Source organism: Gorilla gorilla, chromosome 18, assembly GCF_029281585.2.
Source record: "Gorilla gorilla gorilla isolate KB3781 chromosome 18, NHGRI_mGorGor1-v2.1_pri, whole genome shotgun sequence".
In the NCBI taxonomy this organism is placed as follows: Eukaryota; Metazoa; Chordata; class Mammalia; order Primates; family Hominidae; genus Gorilla; species Gorilla gorilla.
In genome coordinates, this window is record NC_073242.2 from 116,056,048 (window position 1) to 116,070,281 (window position 14,234).

Below are 14,234 nucleotides of genomic sequence, written 5' to 3' on the forward strand. Positions count from 1 at the left end.
GAGTTTGCCCCTTGGCGTCCCCAGTCTTTAACAAGGGCTACCTGGAGGCTCAGGTCTGGGTGGTCCAGCCTGCCCAGTTTCCTACCTCTTTTCCATAAATGTCTGACTCCTCCCCAGCGGTGAGCTGAGGGATGGGGACAGAGAGCATTGCCACCACCGGGCTTTTCCGGAGAAGTGTGGGTGGAGAGAGATAGAGACATCCTTTCCTTGGACAGAATCCCTCTGGGGTGAAGTCTTACGAAGAGCACTGCCCTTCTCACATGGGCACCTGGCAGTCTGTCCTGGTGTGGCCTAGACTGGTGGCCCCTGTCACCCCTAGCCAGGCCATAGGCACCCTCAGAGGCAGGGGGGCTGCGGCTCCCCTGGGAATGAATGGCTGTAGTGATGGGTTCCAAAAGCCACAGCCAAGCCACAAGGGACAGTGGGAAGGGGAAAATCCTTCCCGCTACCCCGTTCAGCCACACTGTGGCAAACAACCGGGCCGTTCAATGGAAGGCCGCCCGGGAGGCCCACGGCGGGGCACGGTGGGGTTGCTTTCTATTTCTCAGCTGTTTTGGCATCTATTTCTCAGCTGTGGTGTAACCACCCTCCCATAGTGGGTCTCATATTTTCCTCCCTTACAAAGGTCCCTGTCACCAGGAAATGTCACTAACCTACTTTGAGACGCCCAGATCCAGGGCCAAAGGAGGCTGGGCTATCACTAGAATCTTACAGCTCTGCTTCCCAAGGGTGTGGCTAAAAGCAATTAGGGCTTGGCCTGAGCATTTTAAGGTAATTCGATGCAGGCATTCAAATACTTATTAGAGGGAGATGTTTACCTTTGACTAGGAAGCAAAGATCAGCCAGGAGCTGGCCCACCAGCATGCCCACTCTTCTCCGGCCCTCTCCTTCCTGGTCTGGCCTACTCACCGCCATCCAGGCCTGGGGAGCTCTCCAAGCCCCTGCTTCGCCTCCGTGCACTCAATTTCTTTCTTTTTTTTTTCTTTGAGACGGAGTCTCGCTCTGTCGCCCAGGCTGGAGTGCAGTGGTGCGATCTTGGCTCACTGCAAGCTCCGCCTTCCGGGTTCACACCATTCTCTTGCTTCAGCCTCCCCAGAAGCTGGGACTACAGGTGCCCACCACCACACCCAGCTAATTTTTTGTATTTTTAGTAGAGACCGGGTTTCACCGTGCTAGCCAGAATGGTCTCGATCTCCTGACCTCGTGATCCGTCCGCCTCGGCCTCCCAAAGTGCTGGGATTACAGGCGTGAACCACCGCGCCCGCCCCTTCCTTTTTTTTTTTTTTTTTTTTTTTTTTTGAGATGGAGTCTCGCTCTGTGCCCAGGCTGGAGTGAAGTGGCGCGATCTCGGCTCACTGCAACTTCCGCCTCCTGGGTTCACGCCATTCTCCTGTCTCAGCCTCCCGAGTAGCTGGGACTACAGGCGCCCGTCACCACGCCCGGCTAATTTTTTTGTATTTTTAGTAGAGACAGAGTTTCACCGTGTTAGCCAGGATGGTCTCGATCTCCTGACCTCATGATCCGTCCGTCTCGGCCTACCAAAGTGCTGGGATTACAGGCGTGAGCCACCGCGTCCGGCCACCGGCTCAGTCTCAGGTGGACCTCGATGGCTGTCTCCAAGTGATCTTGCCTGGAAGCCAGGCTGATGGGAGCTCCAGACTAAAGGTCCCTTTCCCATTCTCCACAGGTGGCTCCCAGGAGGCAAGCTTCTTTCTGGCATAGTCTTCCCCACTGCAGCAGGGGAAGGGGGGCACCCAGCAGATTGGGGGAGCACCCCTCCCTCTGTACCATGCCTGTGATTGGCTGATAATTACAGGTTTATTGCCTGTACAGCTATTGTGTAATGACATGTTTGCAAATTAATTTTTATGGCTCCTGCCATTAGCATATACAGTAGAGGAAGGTTTAGTATTAATTACTACTGTTGTTCGTGTAATCCCGGAGAATTAAAAACCAATAAAAGAATGACAACAGAAACTGATAGTTTAGGGTCTTTTAAAAATAGTTTTCTTTTTTTTTTCCCCTAAGTAAGATGGGAGATTTTTCCAGTTTGTGAGGGGTTAGCGGGTGGGCGGTAGCTCACTCGGGCGCTCTAACCCGCGCTCTGGCTGCTCCCCGCCCCGCCCCCCCCCCCCCAGGGGCGCAGATCGTGCAGCTCGCGGGTGATAAATGGGTGGGAGGGGAAAGCGGGGGCTGGAGCGGAGGCCTGGCGGGGCGAGCGGGGTGGGGGCAGGGAAGGCAGGTAGGTGCTGGACCCCTACCCCACCGCCCCGCTTGCCAGGCCGCCACCGCCGCCGCCGGGTGCAAGGGGAGGCGCAGAGAGCGCGCCGCCACGCAGCTCCGGAAACAAAGGGCCGCCGGCGCCGAGGGCCTGGCGCGACCTCCAGGGTCAGCGCGGGGCGGAGCAGCCAGAGGCTGGCGGCGGGCGCGGGCGGCCCCGAGCGGCCGGTTTCCTACAGGTCAGCAGCTCTGGCGCCCTCCCCTGCGCCCGCGTGCGCTAGGCCGCCCGCAGGGAGGGGGCGCCAGGCGGGGCGCAGCAGCGAGCTTGGGGACTCAAAGACACTCCTCGCACCCCGGCGGTCGAGCCCCAGAGGAAGGCGGCCGCCAGCACGCCGCAGCCACCGAGCCGCTGGCGGCGGCGGGGAAGAGCGCCACCTCTCCCTTGGCTCCGAGCGCTCCGCCCAGCTCATTTAAGAATTTTTCTGGCGGGGTAGGCGAGGGTTTGGCAAGTGGCTTGGAGAGGTCAAAAGGCACGCCGCTCCCCCCACTCCCCCACCTCCTCCAATTTGCCCTCCGGAGCTTTTCTCTAGGGTATCGTATTCCGGGAGTTCAACTGTCATTTGAAGCCGCTGCATTTAGCAGGGACCCCGGGGCTGCCGCTGGGGACCCCTGATTTACGCAGTGGTTGGAGAGCGTTGGCAGGAACCCAAGCCTGGTGTGACCGCGGTGCCCCGCCGTGTGTACCTGCGGGCTCAGGTCTGTTCCTCAAACCATGGTAGTATCTGGGGTCAAAAGGTGACCCCTTAGTGTCACCAAGTCGTGATTCCGGCTGGTTGTGCCACCGAGGGGCCCCTCAGGAGGTAAAAGGGCTTGAAAATAAATTGTCACATCAAGAGGCAGTTTTGCAGCGTGCGTTTAAGGAGAGGGTGGGGGGACGTGGGTAAATGGATCCTGTCTCTTTAAAATCGCTGGGCTGGACAATGAGCGCACAGGATGTGGTTTGGCGGCAGGGTTTTTTCCCCTTCGATTTGGGGAATTATCACATGGGGCCTTCTTGAGCTGGTGTGAAAGGGAGGCGGCGTGGGGAGGAGAGATACAGGCTCCACACTCACACTCTCTGTGCAGTTGATCGTTTTCTTAAACCAAATTAGCCGAGGCTTTCGTTACTATGGTGCAGCCGGGGCTTGCAGAATCCCAGTAATAGCATTTATTAGGTCTATTTGCCTGGAAGCATGCCTTCCCGGATCTGATAATGCACCAGTGCAGGGAGAGTGTGGGAGATGCTATCAAGCATTTGATTACACTTGCAACAGGGATTTTTAAGGGGTGGGGTGCGGGGTGAGGGGTGAGAGGAAAAGAAAGGAGGGAAACCGCTCGCCCGAGGAGCTCACCAGGGCCGGCCGGCGTGTGCGTTGCGCAGCCCCGCGTGGGTTCCACAAAAGGCGGCCCCGAGTCCCCGGGTCACGGTTTGGGGATTCTCCTCCCGGGTCCTGGAGGAGGGCGAACTCCCGGCTCCCGCAGCTGTCAGTCGTGGGTGGGGAGGGAGGGAGGACGGACGGGCGGGCGGGCGGCCAGAGCGCGGAGTTGGGCAGCCGGAGGGGGGACCAGCGGCGCCCGCAGCCGCCCACTGTTTGCAAACGGCCCCCACTTCGGAGCGAAGGGGAGCACCCTGCCTTCGGCAGCGGCACCCTCCCCGGGTTTGGAGAGGCGAGCCCGGCTTCCTGCGCCCCGCTCCCCGTCCGCATGGATCTGCCGCCCGGCTCGGCGGCCGCGCGGGGGGAAGCTTGCAAGTGAAACTATTATTATCGCCCTGCGAAGCATGGAGCTGTTGGAAGATGCCGCGTAGAGACGGAAGGAGCCGCCGCCGCCGCCGCCTTCAGCCGCCCGCCGCTGCGCCCCTACCCTTTCGCTTTCATTAGGGGAGACAAATTTGCTGTCAGGCAGCCAGCTTTCCAATTTACCGATAATGATTCTTGCATGAAAATTGATCGAGGGGCTCTCCACCGCCGTGCGCTCTCGCCTCCCCGCTCTCCTCCTGCCTCCTTCTGCCCAGGCGCCAGAGCCCCCGCGAGTTCTTTCTCCTCCTCCTTCCACCCCCTCTCTCTGAGTCAGTGGTGGGACGCCGGGCCAGGGAGATAACCAAAAAAGGGGGGGGAGGGGTGTTGGTGGCGAGAGGGGGAGGGGAGCCGGCTCCCCAGCCTGCTTTCTCCTGCCGGAGACTTGTTTGCAATCGCCGCCTCTTTTATTTACGAGAAGAAATCTCCCCCTCGGTACTTCTTGGCTGTTTGGGTATTAATTTTCTCCTCTCCCCTCTCCCGCTCGCCCCCTCCTCCTCTCCCCGCCACCCCGCCCCTCCTCACCCAGTAGCTAAGGGGAAACAAAACAAAGCCGATTTCTCCTTGGCAACAAGAGATACCCCTCCCGCCGCCCCCCCCCTTCCTTTTTCCTTCTGGTTCTGAACGTGAAACCCTGTTGGAAACAGGTCTCTTGACCCTCGCCCTTGACATTCAAATGGCTGAATGGAGGAGAGATTGCTACTCGCACGTCCTGGGGGCTGTTTTTTTTTCTTTCCCCCTTCTCTCTTTTCCTTTCAAATGAGTAATCCCTGAAGATCTTAACCCCCCAATTTCATCACCCTCACCTCCCCCCTTTATTTTTCTCTCGCTCCTCTTCCCCGCCTGCTTCCCTCCGCCGCGCTCCCCCCTCCTTTTTTTTATTTGCATCTCAAGTCCAAAAGGCAGAAAATACACACGCGGCGAAGACACCCGGGCAGCCGTGGAGGCTCCGGCCCGTCCTTGGTCGTCAATTACCTCATTGTGGATCTGCCAGGGCCAAGGTGGCCGAAATTGCCCGGGCGCTGGTCGGAGAGAGAGCCTTTTGATCATCTTGCGGGGCGGGGGAGGGAAAGACTGATTTTTTTTTTTTCGTCGCTCTCGGGATCGCTCTTCTGCTTTTATTTTATTGTTTTGGACATTTTTGAGCGCCGTGGCTTGAACGGTGCTTTTTGTTCATTCCTGGGTTTTAATATTATTTTCCTTCTTCATCCCTCTCTGGCCACTATGGAATTCTAATTTGAACCATGTTTGGATTGAAGCCGCCTCTGTATTACTTACCAGGTAAGCGAGCCGTGCGCCTCCCTGGGTCCCGCGCGGCGCCGGCGCGCCCGGGACCCTCCCTCACCCGACCCCCCTCCGCCAGACCCCCGAGCCAGGTTCGGGGCATTGGGTCCGCCGGTGCCCCCCGCAGACGCGCGCGGCCTCGGATTCTCCCGCTGCGGTCAAGCCCGCGGTGTGCGCGGCTACGTGCGGCGGGGAGCGCCCACCTGGCCCGCCGCCCCCACCGCGCCGCCGCCGGGGGTTGCGCGTCTCGCTCCTTTTGTCTGCCGGGAGCCGGCTCCGCCGCGGCGGCGGAGCGAGCGGCCGAGGCACTTAAACCTTCCAAGGTGAATTAAGCGCCGAGTGTGAAGTTACTTTCCTGCAGGCCGCCCCGATCGGGTAGCATGCCCCCCCCCACCCCAGTCCTGGGGTTTATTTCCCTCTCCCTCCAGCCAAACCCCTTGCGCGGTCTCGGCGCGAGCGTGGCTCGCCGGCCCCCCCGCCGCCCCCTTTCCTGCCTGGGATTCCCTGGAAGGTTTTGTTCCGCCGATGTCGGAGGAGGGGGCCGGGGAAGCTCAGGAGGGTATTTGGCGTGGCTTCCTGTTTCCTTAACCTTCCTGCGCGGTGACAGCCGCTTGCCCTGTAACTTTCTGTTTCGGGGCAAGTCGCGCTTTCAGCCTGGAGGGGAGGGGAGGGGGTTGACAGCTGGAGGTTTGGGGAGCCCCTCCTGAATTCACCTTATTTGGATTTCTAAACCTTAAAAAAAATTAAGTGTAGGCTAAATGGAAGCTGGTGATCCAGGAATTCAGGCGAGGGAGCCCTGGGTGGTGAACCCCAGGGTTCTTCCCCACCGCGCGCCGTCACCCCCACTCCTGTGCCCCCTGGGGTCGGGGAGAAACGCACAGGCCTGCCCCAGGTGGGGCCACGTGACCGCAGGTCAGGAAGGCTGTGCTGCGTGTGACCGCTGGTTCTAGGAATGAGCTGATTTTATTTCCTCCCTCCCTTCGAGTTGATCTCCCTTGAGCTTTGACACACGGTACCTAATGAAGGTGGGGTGTGTGTGGGTGGGGAGGGTGATGTGGGGGTGTAGGGAGGAGAGGGGAAGTTCCTAGTTTTCCCATGTTGAGGCTTTTATAAAATTCTGCAGAAGACGCTGCCCTGGAGCTTTATTTCTGAATTGTTTTGCTGGGGAAGGGTGCACGTGGCCCGGTGTTCGGTTTCGGGTTTTTTTTTCTCTGTTCAGAAGATCCTGTCACTTTTGCTGAGGCTTCCACACCGCTCTGGAGTCCCCAGGAGGAGCGTGTGGGGCAGGAAGGGGCCTGGACAGGACCCAGCTCCCTTGGATCTGGCCTTTGCTGCCCTAACCTGGGCAAACGTTTTCACTGAGTTAATAGAGCAGGGCAGAGGGTCACCAGAGTCCAACTGACTTAAAAAAAAAAAAAAAAAAAAAGGCAGGAGAGACTCCTCCTGGAGGAAATCTGTACTTTTACTCTTTTTGAGTTTTGTGGTGTCTGTTTTAGTTCCCAGTAACTGACCAGGTCTATGTTTTTTCCTTGGTGTGTATGCCGTTTTGATAGGAAGAATATTGAATATTTTCCAGCGTTTCCATTCCATTCTTGATCTTTTTTTTTTCTCCTCCTCTGCCTGAAATGCAAATCAACAACAAACAGCAAGCTTGGCTTTTCCCTCCCTCCGCACTTCCCTTAGCGGATCCAATCCAAATTAGAACCGGGAATCCCCAACTTAGTAAAATAAAGGTTGTAAGGGGAGGGCGGAGTGAGCCCTTGGGAACTCAGAGCTATCTCTCCCATGGGAAGATTCCAGGTAAATGAGGGCTGGGTCTGAGTCGCGCTGACATTCACCAGAGCCCTTTAGCCCAAAATGTAACAGATCCTCATGCTGTATCTGGGTTTTTCTCGTCTGTCTCCCCCCGGGTCTGTGGCTGGGGGAAAGCAGAGAGCTTGTGCCTCCCTGGCAGCTGTGCCTGCCTTGGAGGCGCTCAGGACCAGCTTGTGCCAAGAATGAATCTTCTTAAGTACAGGGCGTCTTCAAAGCACAGGTGTTTGTAATCTACACCCCTCTTCACCTGCCACTGGAGGCTGCTGGTGCATATTTATTCATCAGGTGACCGATTTTCTATTTACACAGGGAGACTCAGAAAGAGGAGGAGGAAGTGTCAGGCTGGGAAATTCAAAGCCATTAAGGAAGATCAGCCCAGGCTGGAGTAAAGCCCCCAGTGGGTAGGCAGGAGGGGTGACTTTTGTCCTGACCCCCAGGGAGATTAAGAGAGGTCAGAAGTGAGGGGAGGGGAGGTCGGGGCACAAGTAAATCTCAGCCTGTGGATGCAGGCTTTCCCCGCATTATAGTTTTTTTGGTTGTTGTATTTAAAGTCCCCACTGGGGTTTTACACTTTATTGTCTTAGTGTAATATTCAGGGTGAGGGCTTACCGGGAAGAACTATGGTCAGGGAGTGGCTTCCCAGGGCTGGGGTTAATGCATTGAGAGTGATGGAAACAGCAGTGGCCTGGTCCTCTTTATTTTTTGCGATGGAGTCTTGCTGTGTCGCCCAGGCTGGAGTGCAGTGGTGTTATCTTGGCTCACTGCAACCTCCACCTTCCAGGTTCAAGAGGTTCTCCTGCCTCAGCCTCCCGAGTAGCTGGGATTACAGACACCCACCACCATACCAGGCTAATTTGTGTATTTTTAGTAGAGATGGGGTTTCTCCATGTTGGCCCGGCTGGTCTTGAACTCCTGACCTCAGGTGATCCACCCACTTTGGGCTCCCACCTTGGGCTGGGATTACAGGCTTTACGTGCCCAGCCCTGGCCTGGTCCTCTTGAGTGCTCTCAGGCCCTGTTACAAATGCTTCGTGGGCTCTCTGTAGATCTCACTTCCTCTCTCTGAGATAGCTGCTGCCATCTACCCACTTATCAGATGAGCAAAGTGAGGCCCAGGGGCTCAGCAATTGCCCAGCTTGGGAGTGGCGGAGCTGGGACATGAAGCTGGCTTCTGTCTGCCACACTGAACTGGGAATAAGGGGGGCCAGTTGCAGCAGCCAGCATGGCTTGCTTCGGGCCTGTGGTTCTGGATGAGAGGCTGACCCTGCCCCACAGAGGCCTGACACCATGGTGCTCTGCAGCCTCTTGGACTTGGTTTCTATGCCTGATGCCAGATCCCAGATACTGCAGGGAGCAAGGGCCCAGAACCCGCCTGTCCAGCCATTGCCCCGGGGGCAGTTCACAGTCAGGCTGGCATCAGGCACCCGCTGCTCCTGTTTGACAGGTGAGAGGACTGAGGCTGGGCAGTAGGTTTGAAGTCAGGCTCTGCCTCTTCTGAGCTGTGTCCTTGGGCGGGTGACTGATACTCTCAATTGAGTCTGTTTTCCCATTTGTAAGATGGGATCCATAATTGTATCTCCCTCAGGATCAGTGTAAGGCAAGGGTCAGCAATCCATGGCCCGGCCCATTGTAAGTCAAGTTTGATTGGCACACAGCCACGCCTGTTTCTCTGGCAGCTTTCACATTATAATGGCCAAGCTGAGTTGTGAGCAGAGACCATCTGGGCTGGCCACGCCTAAAATCTTTAGTTACTATCTGGTCCTGGACAGAGAAAGTTTGCCCATGCTCTGTTGCAAGAAACAGAATGAGCAGGTCCACTGAAGATGGTGCCTGGGATGAAGTTAGCGCTTGTCAAGTGATAACTGTAATAATAATAATTATTATTTTGTCATGGTCATTATTGTTATTGAGGTAGAATTATTTGCAGCAGGTCACAGAGCTTTTTTTTTTTTTTTTTTTTTTTTTCATGTGAGACGGAGTCTCTCTCTCTTGCCAGGCTCGAGTGCAATGGCGAGATTTTGGCTCACTGCAACCTCTGCCTCCCGGGTTCAAGCGATTGTCCTGCCTCAGCCTCCCAAGTAGCTGGGACTACGGGAGCATGCCACCACGCCCAACTAATTTTTTGTGTTTTTAGTAGAGACGGGGTTTTACCATGTTAGCCAGGATGGTCTCGATCTCTTGACCTGCCTTGGCCTCCCAAAGTGCTGGGATTACAGGCGTGAGCCACCGCAGCTGGCCAAGTCATAGAGCTTCTTAGTGGGGACCTGAACTCTTGTCTTTGGACCAGGCTTCTTGCCGCCATGGTTGTAGCGTTTGCCTCTTAGTGCTTCTTCACTGGCCAGGGGGAAATGGTAGCCGTGAGGGGATGCTGGCAGCGGGGAGAGCAAGGTGCAGGGGCATGTGTGAAAGGAGATGGGGCTGGTGGGTGGGAGGGCACAAGCTGTGGCCTCCACCTTCCTGCAAATGGGGCGACTGGGAAATTCAAATGGGGGTCCCTTCTCAAACCTTCCTCTGTATGTACGTATGCCTAGATCCCCCCTTTCCTGAACTCCACCAGGCTGCTAGCCCCATGCTGGCGCAGACTGGGTGTCTCCTTTTTACCAGACTCAGTGCCAGGCCAATAATAACGATCCTAAAAATAATAATAATAATAACAGGGACTGGGCGAGGTATCTTAACACCTGTAATCCCAGCACTTTGGGAGGCCGAGGTGGGTGGATCAGTTGAGCCCAGGAGCTCGAGACCAGCCTGGGCAACATGGTAAGAACCCCTCTCTACAAAAAATGCAAAAACAATTAGTCGATTGTGGTGGTGCCTGCCTGTAGACCCAGCTACTCAGGAGGCTGAGGTGAGAGGATCACCTGGGCCCAAGAGGTCGAGGCTGCAGTGAGCTGTGATTCCACGACTGTACTGCAGCCTGGGTGACAGTGAGACCTTGTCTCAAAAAAAAAAAAAAAAAGTTATTCATGAGGAAGAGGCAGTGGCTGCTTCGTCTACTATTCCCATTCCACGCCAGACACGGTGCTTCCTCAGAACAGCTCTGGAGGTCAGGCTACTCTTATCCCACTTGACAGCCAGGGAAACTGAGGTACACAGAGGTTGAGGTCACATGTGCGCTAAATGGTGGAGCAGGGCGCCGATCCTGGGCAGTCTGGCTCCAGAGTCCCTGCTTCATAAATATTTGTTGACTGTGTTGAGTGGGAGCTGGCCGCTGGCGTTGGCAGCGGCGCCCTTCCAGCCCCTTATCTGGTTCCTGTCGTTTCTGGAGGGAGGACTGACTCCTCAGCCATCAGCTGACCCCACCCCAGCCCCACACTGAACTCTGGGTGATCCTGGCCTTCCCTCAGGATCACTGTCCACTGCTAGAAAGGCTGCCCTCGGCCCTCCAGGGAGGAAACTGAGGCCCAGAGAGAGCTGGGGCTTGGCCCGTAGCCATGAAGCCTGCTGGTGGTTGCTCTAGGACTCGGGGTCCCCCTGGAACATTTCCCCGCCCCCAGCTGCCCCCCGGAGGCCAGAGCAAGTCATAAATATCTCATCCGGCCTGTCCTAGGCCCCTTTCTGATCATCCTGGGAGGGGCTTGCAGGAGGCTGAGGCTTCCCCTGCTGAGAGCTGGGGTAGCCAGAGTGAAGCTCGGCCTGTGGGGGCCGCTGGGTTCTATTTCCCACCCAACTAAACTGCTTCCAGAAAGTCAAGGTGTGAGGCAGGGGCTCAGGCCCACCTGGGTTGGGGGTGGTGTCTGGAGGTGAGATCAGGCTGGAACCCAACTCCCAGAGTGCTCGGAGCCGAGGCGGGGACGGGGCACCCACGGGGACCAAGGTCTTGCATAGCCTCAGGCTTGTCATGGGAAGTTAGCAAACCATAGCTGTGGCGCCAGAACCACCCAAGACCCGCTCTGGGCGCAGGTTAGGCCTAATGGGATCTGACTCAGATAAAAGGAAAACATGGCTATTTTAGTTGTGATTGAGAAAGCTGCTTATTTACAGCTCAGAAACTCAGCGGGGACACGCATTTCGGCTTCCATCTAGCACTTTCCAGGCAGTCACTAATTAATCTTCCGATACCCCTGAGAGATGGGGAGGCCGCCACGGTTCCATCTGTCGGCTGGGAAAGCCAGGGGCCCTTTTGTCCCAGCTGCAGCCCAGCCCTTTTCCGAGGGGCCTGGTCTGGTTCCCACCCCCCCTGCCCAATTTGGTTCTCATTAAGGTTTTTTTCTTGCTTAAATGTGTTGTTGTTACGCCATGGGTGGGAACCTGATATGGTCCCGCTGGAAACTCTCTTCTTATCTCCTTGACTCTGGAGACAGAAGAGGTTTCTTTGTACTCTGGGAGCAAATGGTCATTATGTTACCTGGATTCCGGGGCAAGAATGGGTGTCCTTCTATGCAGGGGAAAGTGCAGGGTGGGAGCGGCAGGTGGCCCAAGCCACACAGCTCCTGGACAGAGCCGGGAAGGGGAGGACGTGTCTGGACTTGGCCTCCTGCTTTGAGCCTGGTGCTCCGTGTCGCTTGCCCATTTTCCTCCTGGACATGGACACACGTGGGGGGAGCGGTCCCAGGGGGGTTCCCTCTCACCAATGTCAAGTGTGATGGAGTCACCTGGTCTACCCTGGCGTTGTGTAGATGAGATCACAGCGGTCAGGAGACCTCGCAGGCCTGTTAACTTCAAATTCTCTTCCTTAGACTTCTGGGGAGCCTAGGGTGGTAGAGGCAGCCTCTCCATCAACTAGGGTGCGTCCTGTCATACTCTTTGTGGGAAAATCATTAGACTGTTGTGGCCCTTAACGTGGCCTTTAAGGAAGGATGATGGGATCCCCTCTTAGGGGACCTCCTCAGCCAAACAGATCCTTGTCCCTGTCTGGGATTGTCCCCTTTTGGTGGTCTAGCTGCAGGATCCGCAGAAATTTTGAAGCTATAGGGGCACCGTGTATTGGAAGGGAAGAGGGAGTTCGGGGGTGAGGGAATCAACATCCACATGGTATCCTCCTCCTCCTCCTTCTCCTCCTCCTTTTTTTTTTTTTTTTCTTTTAAGAGCTCCATATAGATTTAAAGTCCTTTTGTTAATTTAGGAACATAAAACCGTGTGATGTATAGTTTGGTTTGCTCATAAAATTACTAAGTGTGGCATATTTAGTGCTGTGAAAGCTTGGGGTAAAAGGAAAAAAAAATCAGTGAGAATTTTCTTACAAGTCTTTAGGGGAAAATGTATTTTTCCGGCTTTTTCCCACTCATGCCAGGCCCTCCGCAGCTGGGGTTGGCGCTGGTCGTTACCCTCAGCCCCAGTTACAGCTGTGCTGGAAGCTGGGAGTGGGTGCTGGGGCTGGGGGATTGCGGGAGTAGGGCACTGGCGGGGTTTGGGTAAAGCCAGGTCCAGGTCTTATCTCCAGAGGGTGATCCCACCCCATTCTGGAACTCAGCCCTGCCGGAAGCCCAGGCCCTGAAGGATCCGGGCAGCTCCATCCTCTGCTCCCTCCCGCAGTGAGACAGGAAGCGCCCTCTGACCAGGCCTGGACCGCCGCCCAGTGGGCATTTGGCTGCTTGCTTAATGGCCTGTGGGGTCAGGAAGTCACGGAACATTGGACTTCGGAGGGACCTCAGAGGTCAGATGGGCTGTCCCTCCCTTCTCTGGATTTGGGGGTCTCGTGGTCACCTCAGGCTGGGCACGTGCAGCTCCTGCCCCTGGGTTGGACCGGGCTGTGCCACTGTGGCGAGCTAGGATGTTGTTGCTTTTCACACAGAACATGTGCCTGTGACCTAGTCCTGTCCTCTGAGGACACAGACCAAGCCTCCCCTTCCTGAGCACCTCCCGTCAGGCCCCCTGTGAGCTGGGCAGGGCTTGCGCCAGTGGGTGCTGGGCACTGCGCTGCGTCTGTCCACTGGGCAGGAGCAGCAGAGGAGATCTATGTTTTATCTGTAAGTCACTTAGGGAGCAAACAGAGAGCTGAGCAAAGATGGATTGCTCTGGAAACTCTTAGAAGCATCCTGGCAGAGGGAATCCAGGAAGGCTTCCTAGAGGAGGTGGCACTAAAAGCAGGCTTTGGAAGTATGGAGCTCCAAGGTGAGTGAGGCTGGGAGGAAGGAGGCTAACACAGTGAGGAGGGATGAACAGAAATAGGGAAACTGCTCTTACAAGACTTAGCACATTAGGTTCATGTCAGGTGTGCCGGGAGCTGGGCATGGGGCCATCCCTGCCCACGTTGTGGTGTTGGTGGTGGTGTGTGGGGGGCATGGATTGAGTAATCAGGGTGACAAGTACTGGTGCTAAGAGGTGTGTGTAGAATTTTCCGGGCGTGCAGAGGAAAACAGTTTGGTTTGAGATGGGGGTGAAGGCTGTGTCCAAGAAGGCCACAGAGCGGAGGTGACATTTGAGCTGTCCTTTCTACTCTGGGGAAACCCACATTCCTCACCAGTGGGGACTTGGCAGGGAAGGCCACCACTCCTGCCCCGTTGCTCAGCAGTACCCTGTAGGGGTGGGGCTCTGAAGCCTGTGAGTCCTTCAGAGGCACCATGGGGACCAGAGGGTGTCCGGCAGCAGGGCCCTTTCCAGAAGCCAAGGAACAGTAGGAGAGAATGTGCAGGCAGAGGGAGCCTGTGCGGAAGGGGTAGCTGTGCCTGTCAAATCTGTTCCCTGCTCCTCCCAGGCTCTGCAGGCCAGAGAGATAGATGCATTAGGCCCAGTCCTTGTCCTCAGACAGCCAGGCATGCGGGAGTGTGGTGGACGGGGCCCTTCACAGCTTCTGGCAGGAAGCAGAGCCCAGAGTTTAGGGGTGGGGAGAGTGTGGCCAGGGGATGGTGAAGTGTGGGAATGAAGCCAGGGAGTGGGTCAGAGCCACGTCTTAAGAGGGTCTTGAATGTCATCAAGCCGGTGACACATGAACTCGATTCTGTTGTCAGTGAGTGGGAACCTGGGTTCTTAAAAGCGACCAACTTGGACGGGCACGGTGGCTCACGCCTGTTATCCCAGCACTTTGGGAACCCGAGGCAGGTGGATCACGAGGTCACGAGTTCAAGACCAGCCTGACCAACATGATGAAACCCCATCTCTAATAAAAATACAAAAAAATTAGCTGGGCATGGTGGCGCGT

General features: G+C 56.3%; 1 protein-coding gene across 8 annotated transcripts in view; it reads left to right on the forward strand.

Moving 5' to 3' along the window:
- Positions 1–14,234, forward strand: part of GSE1 (Gse1 coiled-coil protein) — a 503,637-nt gene that overhangs the window by 377,919 nt on the left and 111,484 nt on the right. For 2 of the 8 annotated variants that reach the window (XM_019012463.4, XM_055366706.2), the window contains exon 1: positions 1,985–5,336. The exons of 4 other annotated variants lie outside the window; for them this stretch is intronic. In XM_019012463.4, the coding sequence (XP_018868008.1) occupies positions 5,300–5,336 (37 nt within the window). In that variant the 5' untranslated portion in view covers positions 1,985–5,299. Of the gene's footprint in view, positions 1–1,984; positions 5,337–14,234 lie in introns of those variants that run through there. 2 more of the 8 variants (XM_063700377.1, XM_063700378.1) reach the window with 2 other exon arrangements.